The 19,817-nt window shown below is 46.6% G+C and overlaps 1 protein-coding gene across 1 annotated transcript in view; it reads left to right on the top strand.

Annotated features, from left to right (window-relative positions):
* sorl1 (sortilin-related receptor, L(DLR class) A repeats containing) overlaps positions 1-18,648 on the top strand; it is an 86,079-nt gene extending 67,431 nt beyond the window's left edge. The window contains exons 28-48 of the mRNA XM_084148002.1: positions 121-252; positions 592-723; positions 844-978; positions 1,692-1,844; positions 2,448-2,621; positions 2,967-3,095; positions 3,405-3,531; positions 3,680-3,849; positions 8,070-8,182; positions 8,464-8,565; positions 8,700-8,766; positions 9,160-9,242; positions 9,334-9,424; positions 9,577-9,767; positions 10,288-10,407; positions 10,719-10,883; positions 13,873-14,047; positions 14,425-14,531; positions 14,702-14,894; positions 15,130-15,342; positions 15,827-18,648. Coding sequence (XP_084004128.1) covers positions 121-252; positions 592-723; positions 844-978; positions 1,692-1,844; positions 2,448-2,621; positions 2,967-3,095; positions 3,405-3,531; positions 3,680-3,849; positions 8,070-8,182; positions 8,464-8,565; positions 8,700-8,766; positions 9,160-9,242; positions 9,334-9,424; positions 9,577-9,767; positions 10,288-10,407; positions 10,719-10,883; positions 13,873-14,047; positions 14,425-14,531; positions 14,702-14,894; positions 15,130-15,342; positions 15,827-15,894 — 2,840 coding nt within the window. The 3' untranslated portion in view covers positions 15,895-18,648. The remainder of the gene's footprint in view (positions 1-120; positions 253-591; positions 724-843; positions 979-1,691; positions 1,845-2,447; positions 2,622-2,966; positions 3,096-3,404; positions 3,532-3,679; positions 3,850-8,069; positions 8,183-8,463; positions 8,566-8,699; positions 8,767-9,159; positions 9,243-9,333; positions 9,425-9,576; positions 9,768-10,287; positions 10,408-10,718; positions 10,884-13,872; positions 14,048-14,424; positions 14,532-14,701; positions 14,895-15,129; positions 15,343-15,826) is intronic.
* Positions 18,649-19,817: the final 1,169 nt, after the last annotated feature.

The following is a 19,817-nucleotide window of genomic DNA, read 5'->3' as shown; positions in this document are numbered from 1 at the left end:
TTTTTGTCATCAATACATTCACCTGAAAATCCTTAAAATGAAATGTTTGTTGAGAATATCTCAGACGTATCCCATTAATAATATAGTAGTACTATGTCTGTGTGTGTCCCCTCCTTGCAGATCCCCTGTGTACGCGCTACATGGATTTTGTGTGTCAGAACCGAGCCCAGTGCCTGTTCCAGTCTCTGGTGTGTGACGGCACCAAACACTGTGAGGACGGATCCGATGAGGACGCCGCCTACGCCAGCTGCTGTGAGTTCTACTCCACTAACCTTCACAGAAAACACTAGAACTTTGCTGATATCTACAGTCACTAAATACATATACAATGATATAGCCCAGGGTTTATTCCTGTGCACGTGACCTAACCTGGGTTGTGTTCATAAGGAATAATCCGGAGCTAAACATTTTAAAACGTGCAACAGAAAAGGAACAAGCATTGCTTATTTGGTTTCACTCCGTTTTCTCCATAAACCAGGAACATGTTTTGGTCGGGTCAGGAAAAACTAAATGAATGTATTGGTACTAGAAAGGCATTGAAATAAGTTGTCATAATTTGTTTTACTGATTGCCACCCGTCACTCCCTCTAGCCACTCACCCTGAGTTTGAGAAGACGTGTGATGCCTACAACTTCCAGTGTGCCAACGGAGTGTGTGTGAGCCTGGGGTGGAAGTGTGACGGCATGAACGACTGTGGGGACTACTCTGACGAAGCCAACTGTGGTGAGTACACACATTGTGTGTGTGCGTGTCACATGCATCAGTTATGTACACTGCAGCGCTTTATAAATGAAGTGTATCTAGAAATGAGATGATTCCTGAGTGTGTGTGTGAATGTTTCAGGCTCCCCCACTGAGGGGCCAGGCTGCACGCGGGACTTCCAATACGAGTGTCGTAACGGGCGCTGTGTACCCTCCTGGTGGAAGTGTGATGGCGAGAATGACTGTGGAGACTGGTCTGACGAGGCTCAGTGCACTGGTACACTCTCTCTCTGTCTCTCGCTCTCTGTCTCTCTCTCTCTGTCTCTCTCGCTCTCTCTGTCTCTCTCGCTCTCTCTGTCTCGCTCTCTCTCTGTCTCTCGCTCTCTGTCTCTCTCTCTCTGTCTCTCTCTCTCTCTCTGTCTCTCTGTCTCTCTCTCTCTGTCTCTCTCTGTCTCGCTCTCTCTCTCTGTCTCGCTCTCTCTCTCTGTCTCGCTCTCTCTCTCTCTCGCTCTCTCTGTCTCGCTCTCTCTGTCTCGCTCTCTCTGTCTCGCTCTCTCTCTGTCTCTCGCTCTCTGTCTCTCGCTCTCTGTCTCTCTCTCTCTGTCTCTCTCTCTCTGTCTCTCTCTCTCTCTCTGTCTCTCTCTCTCTGTCTCTGTCTCGCTCTCTCTCTCTGTCTGTCTCTCTCTCTCTGTCTGTCTCTCTCTCTCTGTCTCGCTCTCTCTCTGTCTCGCTCTCTCTCTCTGTCTCGCTCTCTCTCTCTGTCTCGCTCTCTCTCGCTCTCTCTGTCTCGCTCTCTCTGTCTCACTCTCTCTGTCTCGCTCTCTCTGTCTCTGTCTCTGTCTCTCTCTCTGTCTCTGTCTCTCTGTCTCTCTCTGTCTGTCTCTCTCATTTTCTTTCTCTCTTACTCTGTCATTCCTACCAGATCTCTATTACCAAACCATTTGAAGTGCTCTGTGTATCCAAACCTCTTCCTCTCTCTTGTTTTCTTAGGAGGAGTCACGCCCCACACCCCTGCCCCAGCTCCGTCCTCCTGCGCCCCTAACCGCTTCCACTGTGGCTCGGGAGCCTGTATAGTCAACACCTGGGTGTGTGACGGCTACGCTGACTGTACTGATGGCAGTGATGAACTGGGCTGTCCCACAGGTGAACCACCGTCTCCATCTACACCAAAGGGCTTGCCACCTTGGCTACACAGCTCAGGATTAGTTGTATAGCTGTATGTAGGTAGGGCCAGGTGGTTATTCCTGACCATGTGACTTGACCAGAAAACACTTTGGAGCTACTTGTCTCCTTTCATTAATCTGCAGTGATTGGAAAATACTTGACAGGTGAAAAGAATATGGTGGAAACGCATCATTAGGCTAGTAAGACAGAGGGTCGCTGTTTTGCTCGCTCGGATGCTTTCTCCGGTGAGATAGTTTCAGACACTTGCGAATCGAAGGAAAGTTGGCGGGTGCACAGTGCACTGTTCGGATGCTGGAATTATTTTAGACGAACGTGCAAAGGTAACCTACTTTTTGAAGTGATTTGTTTGACAATCAGATGAAAACATCATGACTGGTTGTGTTCATGCCACATTAAAAGGTAAAAAAATTTTTGCAGTTCAATTACATGTCTTTACTATAAAACCCATTAAAAAACCATGTAGGAAGTCCCATGAAACATGCCTCCTAATGGAAATCAAATGCCCGTCCAACTGATTTGTTCTGGCCCCGGCCCTGTGGTTATGTTTTGTTTCCATGGCAGCAGCCAACGGCACGGCGACACAGGCCCCGTGGCCCACCCTCGCCCCTCCCTTGCCCCCTGGCCGCTGCAGCAGGGGCCAGTTCCTCTGCCGGAAGCCCTCCACCTGCATCCCTGACTGGCAGCGCTGCGACGGCCACCAACACTGCCTGGACGGTTCGGACGAAGCCCATTGTCGTAAGTGTTTTTCACAGAGTGCACAGATGTTGTTGATGACCTATGCTCCTCATGTGGCCACGGGCCTAAGTCAGCCAGTCAGTCAATACACAGACTTCAGTGGAGACTTTCAAACTGGCCAAAAGGGTGCGTCTGAAACACATAGCCAGCTCAGTAACGGTGTTTATTCATAAAATGCACAAAAACAGTTCCATCTTGAGTCAGTACCACAAAAACCCAAGACTAAGACACTGGACCGTTGATGTTTCAATCTGCGTGCCAAGTAAACCTTGAAAGGGGGATGTGATTCTCACACTTCTTTCTCTTCTCCTTTTCTCCTCCCCCTCCCCCCTCTCTGTCTGGTAGCCACGCGAGGGCCTCTGACGTGTGTGAACGGCACGCGCTGCGCTGACGGGGAGGCCTGTGTGCTGGACGGTGAGACATGTGACGGCTTCATGGACTGCTCCGACCACAGTGACGAGGACAACTGCACCAGTGAGTCTTCAGTAGCCAGGAATATGACATCATCACACGCTGCAGGCAATTTGCTGCTTAACAGACATTAACAACAACAGAATTCAAATCTGCCCAAGAATGACTGCACCTATTGGCTCTTGAAACAGACCCACACCGAGCTAATAGAGGCAGTCCTTTCTGTAAGCAGGAAGTGGCCCTGCTGTGTATTGCGATGTCATATTGCTGAGTCTACTTTTAATGAAAATCATGTCACAGCCCCAGTCAGTTTACATAAGAGAAGTCTTAAAGTTTGTATTGGGGGTGGGTTCCTGACCTGTCTCTCTGTAGCCGATTATCTGGTCTACAAGATCCAGAACCTGCAGTGGACGGCAGACTTCTCTGGTGCCATCACCCTCACCTGGTCTAGACCTAAGAACCTGCCCCTGGCCTCCTGCTACTTCCTCATCTACTACAGGTCAGTCACTCAGTCAATCAGTGTGTGTGTATGTGTCTGACTGTGTGTTTGTATATCTGTGTGTGTGTGTGTGTGTGTGTGTGTTTGTGTGTGCATGTGTGCGTGCATCTAACTGTCTTGTCTGTCTGTCTGTCTGTCTGTGTACTAGGCTGGTGGGCACCCAGCAGTGGACCTCCATGGACACACACAGCAACAAGAGCAGCTACACTCTGACGGTGCTGAAGCCAGACACCACGTACCAGGTGAAGGTGCTGACACAGTGTCTCAGCAAGCAGCACAAGACCAACGATGTGTTGACCCTGAGAACGCCCGAGGGATGTGAGTAATGTCGGGTGTACACTGCACGACTTTCAAAATCCGAACATCGCTGAGCCTCTCATTAAATGACCGTCTTTCCTTTAGTTTTTTGTATTTCCAACGTAGTGGTGCGCACACTAAAAGATGTGACACAGACAGGGGATCACACACTACAAGATTCTTCACTTGGTCGTGAGGATTCTCGATACCACGCTGTCTCGCTAAAACAATGATGTGATGATGTGATTGTTAACTTAACTAGAACGATCTGTGGCACAAAGCAGCCTCATAAACGATATCAGTCAGACGTTCATGCTTACCATAGAGAGTTTAAATACACTACATGGCGAAAAGTATGTGGACACCCGCTCGTCGAACATCTCATTCCAAAATCATGGGCATTAATATGGAGTTGGTAACCCCTTTGCTGCTATAACAGCCTCCACTCTTCTGGGGAGGCTTTCCACTAGATGTTGGAACATTGCTGCAGGGACTTGCTTCCATTCAGCCACAAGAGCATTAGTGAGGTCGGGCACTGATATTGGGCGATTAGGCCTGGCTCGCAGTCTGCGTTCAAATTCATCCCAAAGGTGTTCGATCGGGTTGAGGTCAGGGCTCTGTGCAGGCCAGTCAAGTTCTTCCACACCGATCTCGACAAACCATTTCTGTATGGACCTCGCTTGGTGCACAGGGGTATTGTCATGCTGAAACAGGAAAGCGCCTTCCCCAAACTGTTGCCACAAAGTTGGAAGCACAGAATCGACTAGAATGTAATTGTATGCTGTAGCGTTAAGATTTCCCTTCACTCGAAATAAGGCCTAGCCTGAACCATGAAAAACTGCCCTGGACCATTATTCCTCCTCCACCAAACTTTACAGTTGGCAATATGCATTCATGCAGGTAGCGTTCTCCTGGCATCCGCCAAACCCAGATTTGTCCGTCAGACTGCCAAATGGTGAAGCGTGATTAATCACTCCAGAGTCTAATGGCGACGAGCTTTACACCACTCCAGCCGACGCTTGGCATTGCGCATGGTGACGTTGCTTCCAGAGGCAGTTTGGAACTCGGTAGTGAGTGTTGCAACCGAGGACAGCACTCGGCGGTCCCGTTCTGTGAGCTTGTGTGGCCTACCACTTCGCGGCTGAGCCGTTGTTGCTCCTAGATGTTTCCACTTCACAAATAACAGCACTTACAGTTGACTGGGGCAGCTCTAGCAGGGCAGAAATTTGATGAACTGACTTGTTGGAAAGGTGGCATCCTATGACGTTGCCATGTTAAAAGCCACAGACCACTTCTCAGTTCCTATGCTTCCTGGCTGATGTCTTGGTCACTTTTGAATGCTGGCGGTGCATGAGACGGAGTCTACAACCCACACAAGTGGCTCAGGTAGTGCAGCTCATCCAGGATGGCACATCAATGCGAGCTGTGGCAAGAAGGTTTGCTGTGTCTGTAAGCGTAGTGTCCAGAGCATGGAGGCGCTACCAGGAGACAGGCCAGTACATCAGGAGACGTGGAGGAGGCCGTCGGAGGGCAACAACCCAGCAGCAGGACCGCTACCTCCGCCTTTGTGCAAGGAGGAGCAAGAGGAGCACTGCCAGAGCCCTGCAAAATGACCTCCAGCAGGCCACAAATGTGCATGTGTCTGCTCAAACGGTCAGAAACAGACTCCATGAGGGTGGTATGAGGGCCCAACGTCCACAGGTGGGGGTTGTGCTTACAGCCCAACACCGTGGAGGACGTTTGGCATTTGCCAGAGAACACCAAGATTGGCAAATTCGCCACTGGCGCCCTGTGCTCTTCACAGATGAAAGCAGGTTCACACTGAGCACATGTGACAGACGTGACAGAGTCTGGAGATGCCGTGGAGAACATTCTGCTGCCTGCAACATCCTCCAGAATGACCGGTTTGGCGGTGGTCAGTCATGGTGTTGGGGGGGAGACAATGCAAATAGTCCGGGTAGCCATTTGATTAGCTGTTCAGGAGTCGTATGGCTTGGGGGTACAAGCTGTTAAGAAGCCTTTTGGACCTAGACTTGGCGCTCCGGTACCGCTTGCCGTGCGGTAGCAGAGAGATCAGTCTATGACTAGGGTGGCTGGAGTCTTTGTCAATTTTTATGGCCTTCCTCTGACACCGCCTGGTATAGAGGTCCTGGATGGCAGGAAGCTTGGCCCCAGTGATGTACTGGGCCGTACGCACTACCCTCTGTAGTGCCTTGTGGTTGGAGGCCGAGCAGTTGCCATACCAGGCAGTGATGCAACCAGTCAGGATGCTCTCGATGGTGCAGCTGTAGAACTTTTTGAGGATCTGAGTACCCATGCCAAATCCTTTCAGTCTCCTGAGGGGAAATAGGCTTTGTCGTGCCCTCTTCATGACTGTCTTGGTGTGTTTGGACCATGATAGTTTGTTTGTGACGTGGACACCAAGGAACTTGAAGCTCTCAACATGCTCCACTATAGCCCTGTCGATGAGAACGGGGGCGTGCTCGTCCTTATTTTCCTGTCCACAATCATATCCTTTATCTTGATCACGTTGAGGGAGAGGTTGTTGTCCTGGCACCACACAGCCAGGTCTCTGACCTCCTCTCTATAGGCTCTCTCATCGTTGTCGGTGATCAGGCCTACCACTGTTGTCATCGGCAAACTTAATGATGGTGTTGGAGTCGTGCCTGGCCATGCAGTCATGGGTGAACAGGGAGTACAGGAGGGGACTGAGCACGCACCCCTGAGGGGCCCCCGTGTTGAGGATCAGCATGGCAGATGTGTTGTTACCTACCCTTACCACATGGGGGCGGCCCGTCAGGAAGTCCAGGATCCAGTTGCAGAGGGAGGTGTTTAGTCCCAGGGTCCATAGCTTAGTGATGAGCTTTGAGGGCACTATGGTGTTGAACGCTGAGCTGTAGTCAATGAATAGCTTTCTCACGTAGGTGTTCCTCTTGTCCAGGTGGGAAAGGGCAGTGTGGAGTGCAATAGAGATTGCATCATCTGTGGATCTGTTGGGGCGATATGCAAATTGGAGTGGGTCTAGGGTTTCTGGGATAATGGTGTTGATGTGAGCCATGACCAGCCTTTCAAAGCACTTCGTGGCTACAGACATGAGTGCTACGGGTCTGTAGTCATTTAGGCAGGTTACCTTAGTGTTCTTGGGCATAGGAACTATGGTGGTCTGCTTGAAACATGTTGGTTTTACAGACTCAGTCAGGGACATGTTGAAAATGTCAGTGAAGACACTTGCCATTTGGTCAGCGCATGCTCGGTGTACACATTTGGTAATCCGTCTGGCCCTGCGGCCTTGTGAATGTTTACCTGTTTAAAGGTCTTACTCACATCGGCTACGGAGAGTGTGATCACACAGTCGTCCGGAACAGCTGATGCTCTCATGCATGCTTCAGTGTTGCTTGCCTTGAAGTGATTTAGCTCGTCTGGTAGGCTCGTGTCACTGGGCAGCTCATGGCTGTGCTTCCCTTTGTAGTCTGTAATAGTTTGCAAGCCCTGCCACATCCGACGAGCGTCGGAGCCAGCGTAGTACGATTCAATCTTAGTCCTGTATTGACACTTTGCCTGTTTGGTGGTTCGTCGGAGGGCATAGCGGGATTTCTTATAAGCATTCGGGTTAGAGTCCCGCTCCTTAAAGCGGCAGAAGCCATGTAATCCATGGCTTCTGGTTGGGGTATGTACATACATGTTTTTTTCCCTCTGGTTGCACATTTAACATGCTGGTAGAAATGAGGTAAAACGGATTTAAGTTTCCCTGCATTAAAGTCCCCGGCCACTAGGAGCGCCGCCTCTGGATGAGCGTTTTCCTGTTTGCTTATGGCCTTATACAGCACATTTAGTGCAGTCTTTGTGCCAGCATCGGTTTGTGGTGGTAAAATGACAGCTACGAAAATAGTGTGGTCTACAGCTTATCATGATTTGTCTAAGGGTTGATTTCACACATTGTCTATGTAATTATTGTGGGGGGTTTTCACACCCTAGTTGAATGCACTACTTGTAATTTGCTCTGCTAACTGACAGGCAAAAGGAATAATGCAGTTTTTTCCCCCTGGAACCAGATTAAGCCTACCCCCAGACTGAAAGGCATGCTGAATAGAGAATCTCTATTGAAAGGGTCTTGGAAATACCCCTTAATGTTTATATCACTGTTATATTACTTTTGAAGTTTGTGGCCTGCCTGCAACAGTGTTTTCATTCTACAAATGGAATATTATCATAGATTGACTGTAATGTAATGTTTGTTGCAGTGCCCGACCCCCCCAGAAACCTTCAGCTGTCATGTGACAACGGAGAGGACGGCACGGTGGAGGCCTCGTGGAGCGCTCCGGACAAAGCCCACGGCCTGATCCGGGAGTACATTGTGAGTTAGCCTGCCCAGACACTCAATGTTGTTTCCTTTGGTAAACCTATTAACCACCTCTCCATTAGTGTCATGTCCTGAGCAGTAGGGCTATAAGAAAATATAGAAACATGCACATCCAATGGCTTTGAGCGGGTGCCTGATATCAAAGTAAATGTTCATCAGCAAAATATGAAAGACTCCACACATTCCAATGTGGGCTTATTATTAACATGAACAATGTTTCAACCCTGTTTTGCCTGGTGTGTGTGTGTGTACGTGGCCATGTGCGTGTGTGACAGGTTGAGTACAGTGAAAAAGGTGTGGAGTGGTTCTCTCAGCGAAGCACCGGCAACAGTGCGGAGGTCAAAAACCTACAGCCCAGCACTCTGTACAAGTTTAGGGTAAGATACCTGTGTCTTTCATAGCAGCTGCATAGTGACATTTGGCTTCATAACATTAGAACAAGGTAACATGAGCTCTTAGAATTGTTGAGTGGTGAACCTGTCTGATGAGTTCTAAACCTGTGTGTTTTCAGGTGGCAGCAGTGACGGGTCGAGGTATGGGGAACTGGACTGAGGTTAAATCCATCATCCCCAAGAAAGGTATGACAGAATCTTTCATGATCATTGCCTGACAATTTATAATATGGCATGATGATAGTTTGATAAATTTGACAAATTCTCTAATCCAGGGTTTCTTAAACTATGGGTCAAGACCCAAAGTTGGCCCTGGGCATGTGAGAGGTGGGTTGCAAGTTATAAGAATACATCTGTAATCACACGCTATTTATTTTTAGTTTGGGTTGTGGAGATTTGGGTCACCGGAGGATAGTACATTTCTTATTTGGGTCTTGAGCTGTAATCCTTCAGTGCACTTCCTCCTCTTGTTGCATTGTGGATATTTACAGTGTTCTATCGCCCTCTGCTGGCCACCACTATGTAGTTGGCTTATTTATTGGAGCTGCTGCTTATTGTGTCTGTCTCTCTCTATATCAGCTCTGCCACCTCCCTCAGTTATCACCGATAGCATCACAGAAGACTCGATGAGCCTGTCTTTCAGCTTTAACTCCCAATATGAGGTCAGTTGGTGGCGTCTCTGTGTGAGTAAGTGCTTGTCTATGTATTCTAACTTGTCATATAATTCTACCGTTGTTCCGTGGGTGTGTGCAGGTGAGGCAGTATATGGTGGTGCTGTCCTGGGTGTTTGATGCTCACGTGAAGGAGAGTAGGAACTACACCGTGCGAGGCAGCATACTGAAAGGTACGCACCTTTCTGCCACTAGTGTCCACACATATTCTGACAATAAAATAAGTGTTTTTCAAACACATAACTTCGTCATATACACACACTTCTGTGTTTTACATATCCTAATCCAACTCTGTCTGTCTCTGTATCTACCTGTACACTTGAAGCTGCCAACCTGACCACGGGGACCATCTACGAGGTGGCTGTGTGGGCCCACACCAGTGTAGGAGACAGCCCCACAGCCCTGTCCCGCCAGCAGACCAAAGGCACCCAGCCGGAGCCTCCCCTCCTCAAGGCCCGGGCCCTCAACCAGAGCTCTGTGGACTGCAGCTGGACTGTAACCGGCTCCCCCGCACAGGTAACACAGACACAGTATGACAGCTACTGTATTACAGACATGGGTCATGTTCATTAGGTCACGCAACAGAAAACATCATTCAACGTTTTTTGACTGAAAACGAAAATGAGCGTTTCTTATTGGACAAGTTCAGGTTGTCCCTATTCTAGTCTGTTTTCTTCTATTTGGTGCCTAATGAACATGACCCTGGGTTTAAGTAATATCTGTAGTATACTTTGAAATGCTTCAAGCATTTGATTGAGCCTCTCGAGTGCCTGATGGGTGGGGTTTGCACTATTCCATTGGTTCCATTACGCCAGGCAAACTCAATTAAGTGAGTTCCCACAAGCAAAATATAATATGGAATTTCATAGATGAGTCATAATTGATTGGATTTATAAAGCGCTTTTCCAGATGCTCAAAGCTCTTTACATAGTAAGGGGGAACTCGTCCACCGCTAATGGGAAGCACCCAGCTGGAGTAGTGTGGCTCCCTGTGCAGCCAGTGATGTACTGTGTGGTTGTTGTGTCTGCCTGTACAGGTGTATGGCATCTTCTTTGCCACCTCCTTCTTGGACCTGTACCGCAGCCCTCGCAGTGTGAACACCAGCGCTAGCAGCCGGAACGTCACTGTGGACAGTGATGAGCAGTACCTGTTCCTCGTGAGTTCACCCCCTATTCCTCTTAACCCTGATTCCTCTCTCATTGCCTCAGATACAGAATCAGATAACTTTATTGACATGCAACACGATTGGCTAGGGATTTTTCTTTGTTGCCCCAGATTCCATTTTGGTCTTAACGGTACTGAACTGTAAAATTATCGACTGCAGAAAATCCACTCACAGTTAACCTATGTGTACATTTTGGTTTCTAAAGAACAATATCTCAATGTGTTTGTGCGTGTGTGTGTGTGCTTGTGCTTGTGCGTGTGCGTGTGTGTGTGTGCTTGTGCTTGTGCACGTGTGTGTGACAGGTGCGGGCCATCTCTCCCTACCTGGGCCCTCCCTCGGAGTCTGCGGTAGTTAAGATGATTCCCAACGAACGGCTGCCTCCTCGTAACCTGCACAAGGTGCGCGTTGAGAAGACCCAGGCTACGTTGAAGTGGCAGCCTCCCTACGACTCCCCCAGCACTCCTCTGGTACGGCCAACCTCAAGCGTCAGCTCTTTCCGATTCATTTTGTCTGGTTCTTTGGTTAAAGTGAGAACTTTTTTGAAGTAAGTTGAAGCTTAAACTTAAAAACAGACCCAAAGTGTGGATTGCAGTCTCTCCTTGTCCATAGACTTCTTTCAGTGTAAGGAAACTTTATTGTTTGAAAATGTAATTTAATATAGCCTCTCAATCTCACTGCTAGGGTCTTGAACAACAACAATATGTATAGTATACCTAGGCTACTGATATACAGTGCCTACGGAAAATATTCAGACCTCTTGACTTTTTAAACATATGTTAGGTTACAGTCTTATTCTAAAATTGATTAGATTTTTCCCATCATCAATCTACATACAATACCCCATAATGACAAAGCAAAAACAGGTTTTTAGAAATGTTAGCAAATGTACTAAACATTTATAACTGAAATATCAAATTTACATAAGTATTGTTGAAGCACCTTTGGCAGCGATTACAGCCTTGAGTCTTCTTGGGTATGATGCTACAAGCTTGGCACACCTGTATTTGGGGAGTTTCTCCCATTCTTCTCTGCAGATCCTCTCAAGCTCTGTCAGGTTGGATGGGGAGCGTTGCTGCACAGCTATTTTCAGGTCTCTCCAGAGATGTTAGATCGGGTTCAAGTACGGGCTATGGCTGAGCCACTCAAGGACATTCAGAGACTTGTCCCGAATCCACTCTTGCGTTGTCTTGGCTGTGTGCTTAGGGTCGTTGTCCTGTTGGAAGGTGAATCTTCGCCCCAGTCTGAGGTCCTGAGCGCTCTGGCGCAGGTTTTCATCAAGGATCTCTCTGTACTTTGCTCCATTCATTTTTGCCTCGATCCTGACTAGTCTACCAGTCCCTGCCGCTGAAGAACATCCCCACAGCATGATGCTACCACCACCATGCTTCACCGTAGATTTGGTGCCAGGTTTCCTCCAGACGTGACGCTTAGCATCTAGGCCAAATAGTTAATTATTGGTTTCATCAGACCAGAGAATCTTGTTTCTCATGGTCTGAGAGTCATTAATTGCCTTTTGGCAAACTCCAAGCGGCTATCATGTGCCTTTTACTGAGGAGTGGCTTCCGTCTGGCCACTCTACCATAAAGGCCTGATTTCTGGAGTGCTGCAGAGATGGTTGTCCTTCTGGAAGGTTCTCCCATCTCCACAGAGGAACTCTAGAGCTCTATCAGAGTGACAATTGGTTTGTTGGTCACCTCCCTGACCAAGGCCTTTCTCCCCCGATTGTTCAGTTTGGCCGGGCGGCCAGCTCTAGAAAGAGTCTTGGTGGTTCTAAACTTATTCCATTTAAGAATGGAGGCCACTGTGTTCTTGGGGACCTTCAATGCTGCAGAAATGTTTGGTACTTTTCCCCAGATATGTGCCTCGACACAATCCTGTCTCGGAGCTCTACGGACAATTCCTTCGACCTCATGGCTTGGTTTTTGCTCTGACATGCACTGTCAACTGTGGGACCTTATATAGACAGGTGTGTGTGCCTTCCAAATCATGTCCAATCAATTGAATTTACCACAGACGGACTCCAATCAAGTTGTAGAAACATCTCAAGGATGATCAATGGAAACAGGATGCACCTGAACTCAATTTTGTGTCTCATAGCAAAGGGTCTGAATACTTATGTAAATAAGGTATTTCTGATTTCTAAAAACCTGTTTTCGCTTTGTTATTATGGGGTAATGTGTGTAGATTGCTAAGGATTGTACATTTTTTAAATCCATTTTAGAATAAGGCTGTAACATAACAAAATGTGTAAAAAGTCAAGGGGTCTGAATACTTTCCGAAGCCACTGAACAAAAATATAAACGCAACATGCAAAAATTTCATAGATCTTTCTGAGTTGCAGTTCATATGAGGAAATTAGTCAATTTAAATAAATAAATTAGGCCCTAATCTATGGATTTCACATAACTGGGAATACAGGCATCTGTAGGTCACAGATACCTTAAAAAAATGGGCCTCACAATGGCCCTCGGGATCTGGTCACGGTATTATTGTGCATTCAAATTGCCATCGATAAAACGCAATTGTGTTTGTTTTCAGTAGCTTATGCCTGCCCATACCATAACCCCACCGCCACCATGGGGCACTCTGTTCACAATATTGACATCAGCAAACAGTTCGCCCACATGATTCCATACACGTGGTCTGCGGTTGTGAGGCCGGTTGGACGTACTGCCAAATTCTCTAAAACGACGTGTAGAGAAATGGTAGAGAAGTTAACATTCAATTCTCTGGCAACAGCTCAGGTGGACATTCCTGACGTCAGCATGCCAATTGCACGCTCCCTCAAAACTTGAGTCAATCAATCAATCAAATGTATTTATCAAGCCCTTTTTACATCAGCAGATGTCACAAAGTGCTATACAGAAACCTGTGTCATGAGTTATCTGTGGCATTGTGTTGTGTGACAAAACTGCACATTTTAGAGTGGCCTTTTATTGTCCCCAGCATAAGGTGCACCTGTGTAATGATCATGCTGTTTAATCAGCTTCTTGATATGCCACACCTGTCAGGTGGATGGATTATCTTGGCAAATGAGAAATGCTCACTAACAGGGATGTAAACAAATTTGTGCACAAAATTTGAGAGAAATAAGCATTTTGTGCATATGGAAAATTTCGGGGATCTTTTATTTCAGCTCATGAAACATGGAACCAACACTTTACATGTTGTGTTTATATTGTGGTTCAGTGTAGTACCATGAACAGTTGTCCCACACAAGGGCGCCTGTAGACCTAACCATCAACTTGTGTGTCCATGGTTGGGTCTCAAATGACACCCTATTCCCTTTTAAATGCACTACTTTTGACTAGGGCTCTGGTTATTAGGGTGCCATTTTGGATGCAACCACGTCTGTTGTTTATTGTTCTTCTGTTGTATTATATTACTGTAAACTGTGTTGAGATTGTTAAATGCACTTTCAATAAAGTTTGATTTGGATGTGTCTGTCCCGTGCAGACGTACGCGGTGCACCTGAAGGACGTGGTGCGTAAGACGGAGAGCAGCTACAAGCTGACCACCCAGAACAACACGGTGGAGTACTGCCTCAAGGGCCTGGAGCCCGGCGGACGCTACAGCGTCACCGTCCGCCTGCGCAACATGAGCAAGGAGGCCAGCTACACGCTCAACACAAGTATGGCCCAGCTTATGTCCCGGGGACGGGCGCGTTCCAGGTCATCTTTATTACAGCCGACGATCAGCAGTTTTCTTTCCCACGATGCCTGGGGAAGAGTTACAACATCTCAGGGGCCATGTTAATGTGATGTAGCGATCTTCTGGCGTGTGCAGCCCGACTGCAATATAGATAGATGACCTGGAACGCGCCCACAACCTGTTATATAGTGGCTGGGGACTAGTCAGGGTTTCTGGAATATTAAAGGAGTTAAAGCTAGAGCACCAACAGATCTGAGGAGACCACATTCAAAACCCGGTGGGGATTGTTCAAACATTAACATAATTGTATGAATGTATGTTGTTAAAGTGTTTTCCTTCTTCTCTGTGTGGACATAGTGCCCCTGCCTGCTCCAGAGGCTCTGAAGATCCTGACGGAGAAAGACCATGTGTTCCTCTTCTGGAAGAGTTTGGTCGTGAAGGAGAGGAGCTTCAATGAGAGCAGGGTGAGGGACACACACACACACACACACAGTTGTCTCTCTCTGTGATGACAGATCTACCCCCCTGTCTTTTATTTCCTCTGATATTCACCATCAATGTCTGTCTGTCTCTGTCTGTCTTTCTCTGTCTGTCTGCACGTTTGTGCACATCCGTGCTCGGTGTCTCTCCGCAGGGCTACGAGGTGCACGTGTACGACAGCCTGTCCAACTCCACCGTGCTCCTGGGTAACACCACGGAGACCTTCTTCCGGATCAGCAGCCTGCTGGCGGGCCACAACTACACCTTCTCCGTCCAGGCCCGCTGCCTGCTCAACGGACAGCTGTGTGGCGAGCCCGCTCTGCTGCTCTATGACCAGCTGGGACAAGGTGAGAGGGGGAGGGGACACTGGGGAGGATGGGAAGTTACGGGACAGAACATGCATAAATCCTAAACGTCGGTTTCAGTAACAATGTGTGGTGACATTCATACAATTGATGGATATGATGATCGTTTTCCATGTTAATCTACCTTCATTCATCAACTTTGTGAGATAAAAGTATATAAAGAATCTCTCATAATGGCACCCTCCCGCCTCTGCCTCCCCCCCCCCCCCTCCTGCAGGTCCCAGTGACGCGGTGCGGAGCTCGGGTCAGTCAAGGGACATGGCGGTAGTGGTGGTGCCGGTGCTGTTCCTGCTGCTGCTGGGGCTGTGTGGGGGCCTGGTGGTCCTGTACCTGAGGCACCGCCGCCTGCAGAACAACTTCACCGCCTTCGCCAACAGCCACTACAACTCCCGCCTGGGCTCGGCCATCTTCTCCTCAGGGGACGAGCTGGGTAAGACTCCTTGGTTTAGTTCTATATCGAAGTAGCCCCATACATCCGTAATTGCGGTGCTCCCTTGTTTTGTGCTCCTTTGCAGGACGCTTGATGTTACTGTTGACTGTGCCTGCGTGTGATGGCTGCTATGGAGCCTAATGTTATCAGTCTACACTGTTGAACTTGAACCACGTTGTCTTTATTTGTGAATTAACACCCATAGAGTATCCCTCTCTACGTCCATCTGATTGGCACGGCTTTTGGTCAATACTTTCTAGGGCCCGGAGTTTCTCCTGACCGTGTGACCTGACCAGAAAAACTATGGGCCCCAGTTAAAGGCTGTGCTGCTAGGGACTATAGTTTGTCCTTGTCGGGTCCCATCGTCCGGAGAAACTCCTGGCCCCACTCATTTCTCATGGGGATGACCAGGATCATAAACCACATTTTTCCATGATCCGTTCTGATGCAACTATCATGTCATTCTTCCATTTCCTGCTTAAAGGTGACGATGAGGAAGACGCCCCCATGATCAGCGGCTTCTCAGACGACGTTCCCATGGTGATTGCGTAGCAGGACCACCCCTTCACTTCTTCTCCTCCCTATCACTCTACTACCACACTCTGCCCTGCCTGTCCCAACCTGTCACCTACGCGCCGGTGCCCACGTGGTACGACAAGAAAGAAGGTGCGCCAACACTTTCGTCAACCAACCCCCTCCGAGAAAAAAGTCTTATACGATTCAGGATCAATGGAAGAAAAAGTGAAACGACAGATATTTTTAAAAATAAAAATACGATGCACTTTTTTGGGATGTGCAAGAACTTATTTTTTTATACATAATATATATATATCGGTCAAAGGACTTTGTTGGGCGAGAACTGATGCTAACTGCGAAGGATTATGAGTTTGTCAGCGAGTGCGTGTTAGAGTCGCCCGGAAAATATACTCTTTTGAATTACAAACTCACTCCATAAAGAGCAGTTTATTGCTTGAAGCCAAAATAAGCACCTAGCGACTGGAATATCCAATGCAGAAAAAACACACATAATACTGTATATGTAAAAAGAAAATTTTACCAATTAATGCTTCATAAAGGGAGTGAGGAACACAAGCTCTTGACACAGCATAAATTAACACATTAACAAGTATTTATGGTATTTATTCATCATTTGTGTCACTTTAAAGAGTGTACTATTTGCCCATGGTACGTTGTTTACAGTGTCCATACTGAAATCGATCTGAATATGTCGCTGTCTGTTCAAATGATATCACTTTAATCTGTTGATATTTGATTTGAAACTGTCCCATTGGCGTGAACACAACAATTGGCGTCTGAGTAACCAACCAATGAGTAGCGATTAGATGAAATCGATGGCACCATGCAGTGTCTTATAGATCCATGTTCCTGCTACAGTGGGCTGTAGTCAACTCAGCAGTAACAATAGTACCGAAGAGTTGTTCACATTTAGCATGTTATTAACTCCAAAATGTCAGCTCGATCATTCTGTTGTGTTTCTCTACTCGCAATGCTGCATCAATAGGAAAATAGTGTGATTTTAATTGGTTTTATCAGGACCACCACGGTGTAAATATTATTGTTATTCAAATATTATTATGCCCAATCTGCTGCCGTTAGTTTGTAGTGCTCTGATGTTCTCAGGGAACTGGGTCTTTATCTGGTCTGACACTGGCGTGGGACCATCATCTGAGTCTTTAGCCAATACTCGGAACCCTCACTGAGGTACTATAGGAACCCTAGGGGCAACATTTGGAGCATGATGTTGTAATGACGTCATTTTATGGTTGTAAACTGGTTTTCTGGTTGAGAAGAAGTTATACAACCAGATTACAAGGAACTGGTCTCTGTTACAACAAGACAAATATGTATTTTTCATGACGAGAGCAAGATGTCATGGGAAGGACGTCATATTTTGGTTGTTATCTGGTCACATAACCAGATTATTGCATTTTGTGGTTGCTGTTAGTTTTTTTTGTTACAAAAAATGTATACATCTAATCTACAATCTGATCATAATGTCATTAAAGACATCATAATGACGTCATTGAAACCACCCTTGCTTGCTGGAATAGCAGTATGATGTTTAGGTCACAGTGAGGTGGACTGTGTGTCCAGCTCTCTCACTGAGTAGCCAAACGCTTCACGTCAGTATGATGTGCCAAGCTTAAGAAGAGGAAGAAAAAATGTTATTTTTCTCTTCCCCTATTGTGTAGTAATGAACTGAAAGGTGTATTTCCGTCTATGCTAAAGAGCCATTTCAATATATTTGAGGTATGATGCTTTTATTCATTGACCTGTTTTTTGGTTTATTTGTATATTAGTTCATGAATGTATTTTATATCTGTGATTTTATGGCTTTGAGGCGATGTGGAAACTGGTCATGTCACTAGCCCCCCCCTCTCCCTCCCACCCCTCGTGTGAAATGGATACACTCGCAGTCCTCTCACTTTGTAAAGCCAAGAACTCTACTTTGATGGTTCACCCCTATACTCTTGGAAGAGATACCTGAAAATGGGCCTTGGTAGTGTCTGACTGTAGACTGGTTCAGGGCAGGCATGGCGCCCCCAGGCACCAAGACCACGTTCCCACCCCCATCCCCCTATCCCACGTCACAGCAGCCCCCCCATCGCACTCTCTGCCCCCGGTCACTGCAGGGCCGCTTTCACTACATTGTTTTGACATTCTTCTCCATAAAGTACTTGTGATTTTATTTCCCCCTTTTCCATTTTCCAGGGCTTAAATAGTGCTGTAAAGATACTGATGGTACTGTTTCTTTTCTGTGGACTTCGATTTGCCACATATGCCTTATTAGAACACATTGCGTTTGTATGTATGTACTGTATTTATGACGACACAAGTGCACACACACACTCACACACACACTCACAATACCCTTACGCAATGCTAAAGAGAATGATCTGTACTGAAGAGAGCAGTAGAAGTTGTTTGTTATTGTTATATACAGGTCACTGCACCTGTCTGCATTGTCTGTTTAAACAAGACACATATCTAAAGCCACCTGATGATTTTATTTCATGTAGTCCAAGTTTGACAGTTGTACAAAATATAATTCTTGATTATTGTGTGACCGTTTCAACCCCCACCCCCTCCAAATGTAGACTTTTTTTTCTCTTCTGTAAAATAGTATGCTTAAAAAAGTTTTTGCACAGAATATAATGATATTGGACACGCCATATTTTAATATGTTGATCTTGCTTGCTTATGGGGGTCACAAGGAAGTGAGATGTTTGAGGTACAGTGTGAAGTGTTTTAAAAACCACTTATACTGAAATAAAACTTACTGGAAATGTGCCGAAGCCTTATTTTCCTCTTATGGATGGATGGATGGACAAAAACAACAACACTGAAAATCTCTGCTTTCTGAAATTGTAATTGAATTATTTTTTGTTTACTTCACGGTCTTTAGTCAATGACCTTCCAACTTCCAAATGCTGTTGACAGAAATAAACAAATCCCCCATCGATCACGCACAGAGTCTCCTCAAAGGCCCATAACAAAGCAAAAGGCAAACTCATAGCCTTGGTTAACCACAAAATGCTATGAGTAAGTCATTCAGTATTTGGCAGCGTGAGACAGGAAGGAATGCATGGAGACAGTGAGGTGTAGTGTGTCTGTGTAGAGGCTCTAGAGTACGGACGTCCTGGAGATGAACTGGGATCAGTCCTTAATTAGGCCACTCTAACTGTGGTTTTTGACTCGCGTCTCCTCTTAGCACCCAGAACATTCTGGGGCCGAAATCTCCTGGTCTTTTCATCCTCCCTCCTTCCTCCAGTCATGCAGAACGGCCACAGCTCCACTGACGCTCATAGGCTTTTATGACTGTTGAGTGAAGGGCATTGTCCAAGCTCTCAGGGGAACTTCTGAGAAAGAGACAGAGGGGTAGAAACAAACAGTGAGGTCATTACAGCTTTAATGCAGGCTGCACAATTCCCCAGACAGCTCTATGATTAAGTAGAGAGGCAGGTGCGCTTCTCAAGCTAGGTGCCTTGAAGGCACAAAGTACAGTAATCAATGGAATAGACATCCATAAAATAAAACGGAACAACACGATAACAGAGCAAAAGAGAGTAATGTCTTTGTGTTTTTAATCAAAGTTTTGAAGTGCCACCTTTAATCAAGTGTACAGATTTATTTTGGGGGGGGAAATAATTGCATACTTAAAAAGTGCAGTTTATTTTATCAAGGTCATTAGCAAGAGGCTCTTTACACTTCTAAACTCTATGTCTTCAGTATATCAACAGCAGTAAGACTTAAAGACACACTATGGAAGTTGAATTGCTCTCTGATTCAGAGAGGTTGGGTTAAATGCGGAAGACACATTTCGGTTGAATGCATTCAGTTGACTAGGTATCCCCTTTCCCTAATTGTTTGTTAAATTTTGACTTGAATGTTGGCTGTATGGTCCATATACAGCACATTATCACATACATAATATTTATCATAAAAAGGTGTGT

This window comes from Coregonus lavaretus, assembly GCF_964263955.1.
Source record: "Coregonus lavaretus genome assembly, chromosome: 30".
NCBI classification, from domain to species: domain Eukaryota; kingdom Metazoa; phylum Chordata; class Actinopteri; order Salmoniformes; family Salmonidae; genus Coregonus; species Coregonus lavaretus.
This window is presented reverse-complemented; position numbering and strand designations above follow the sequence as displayed.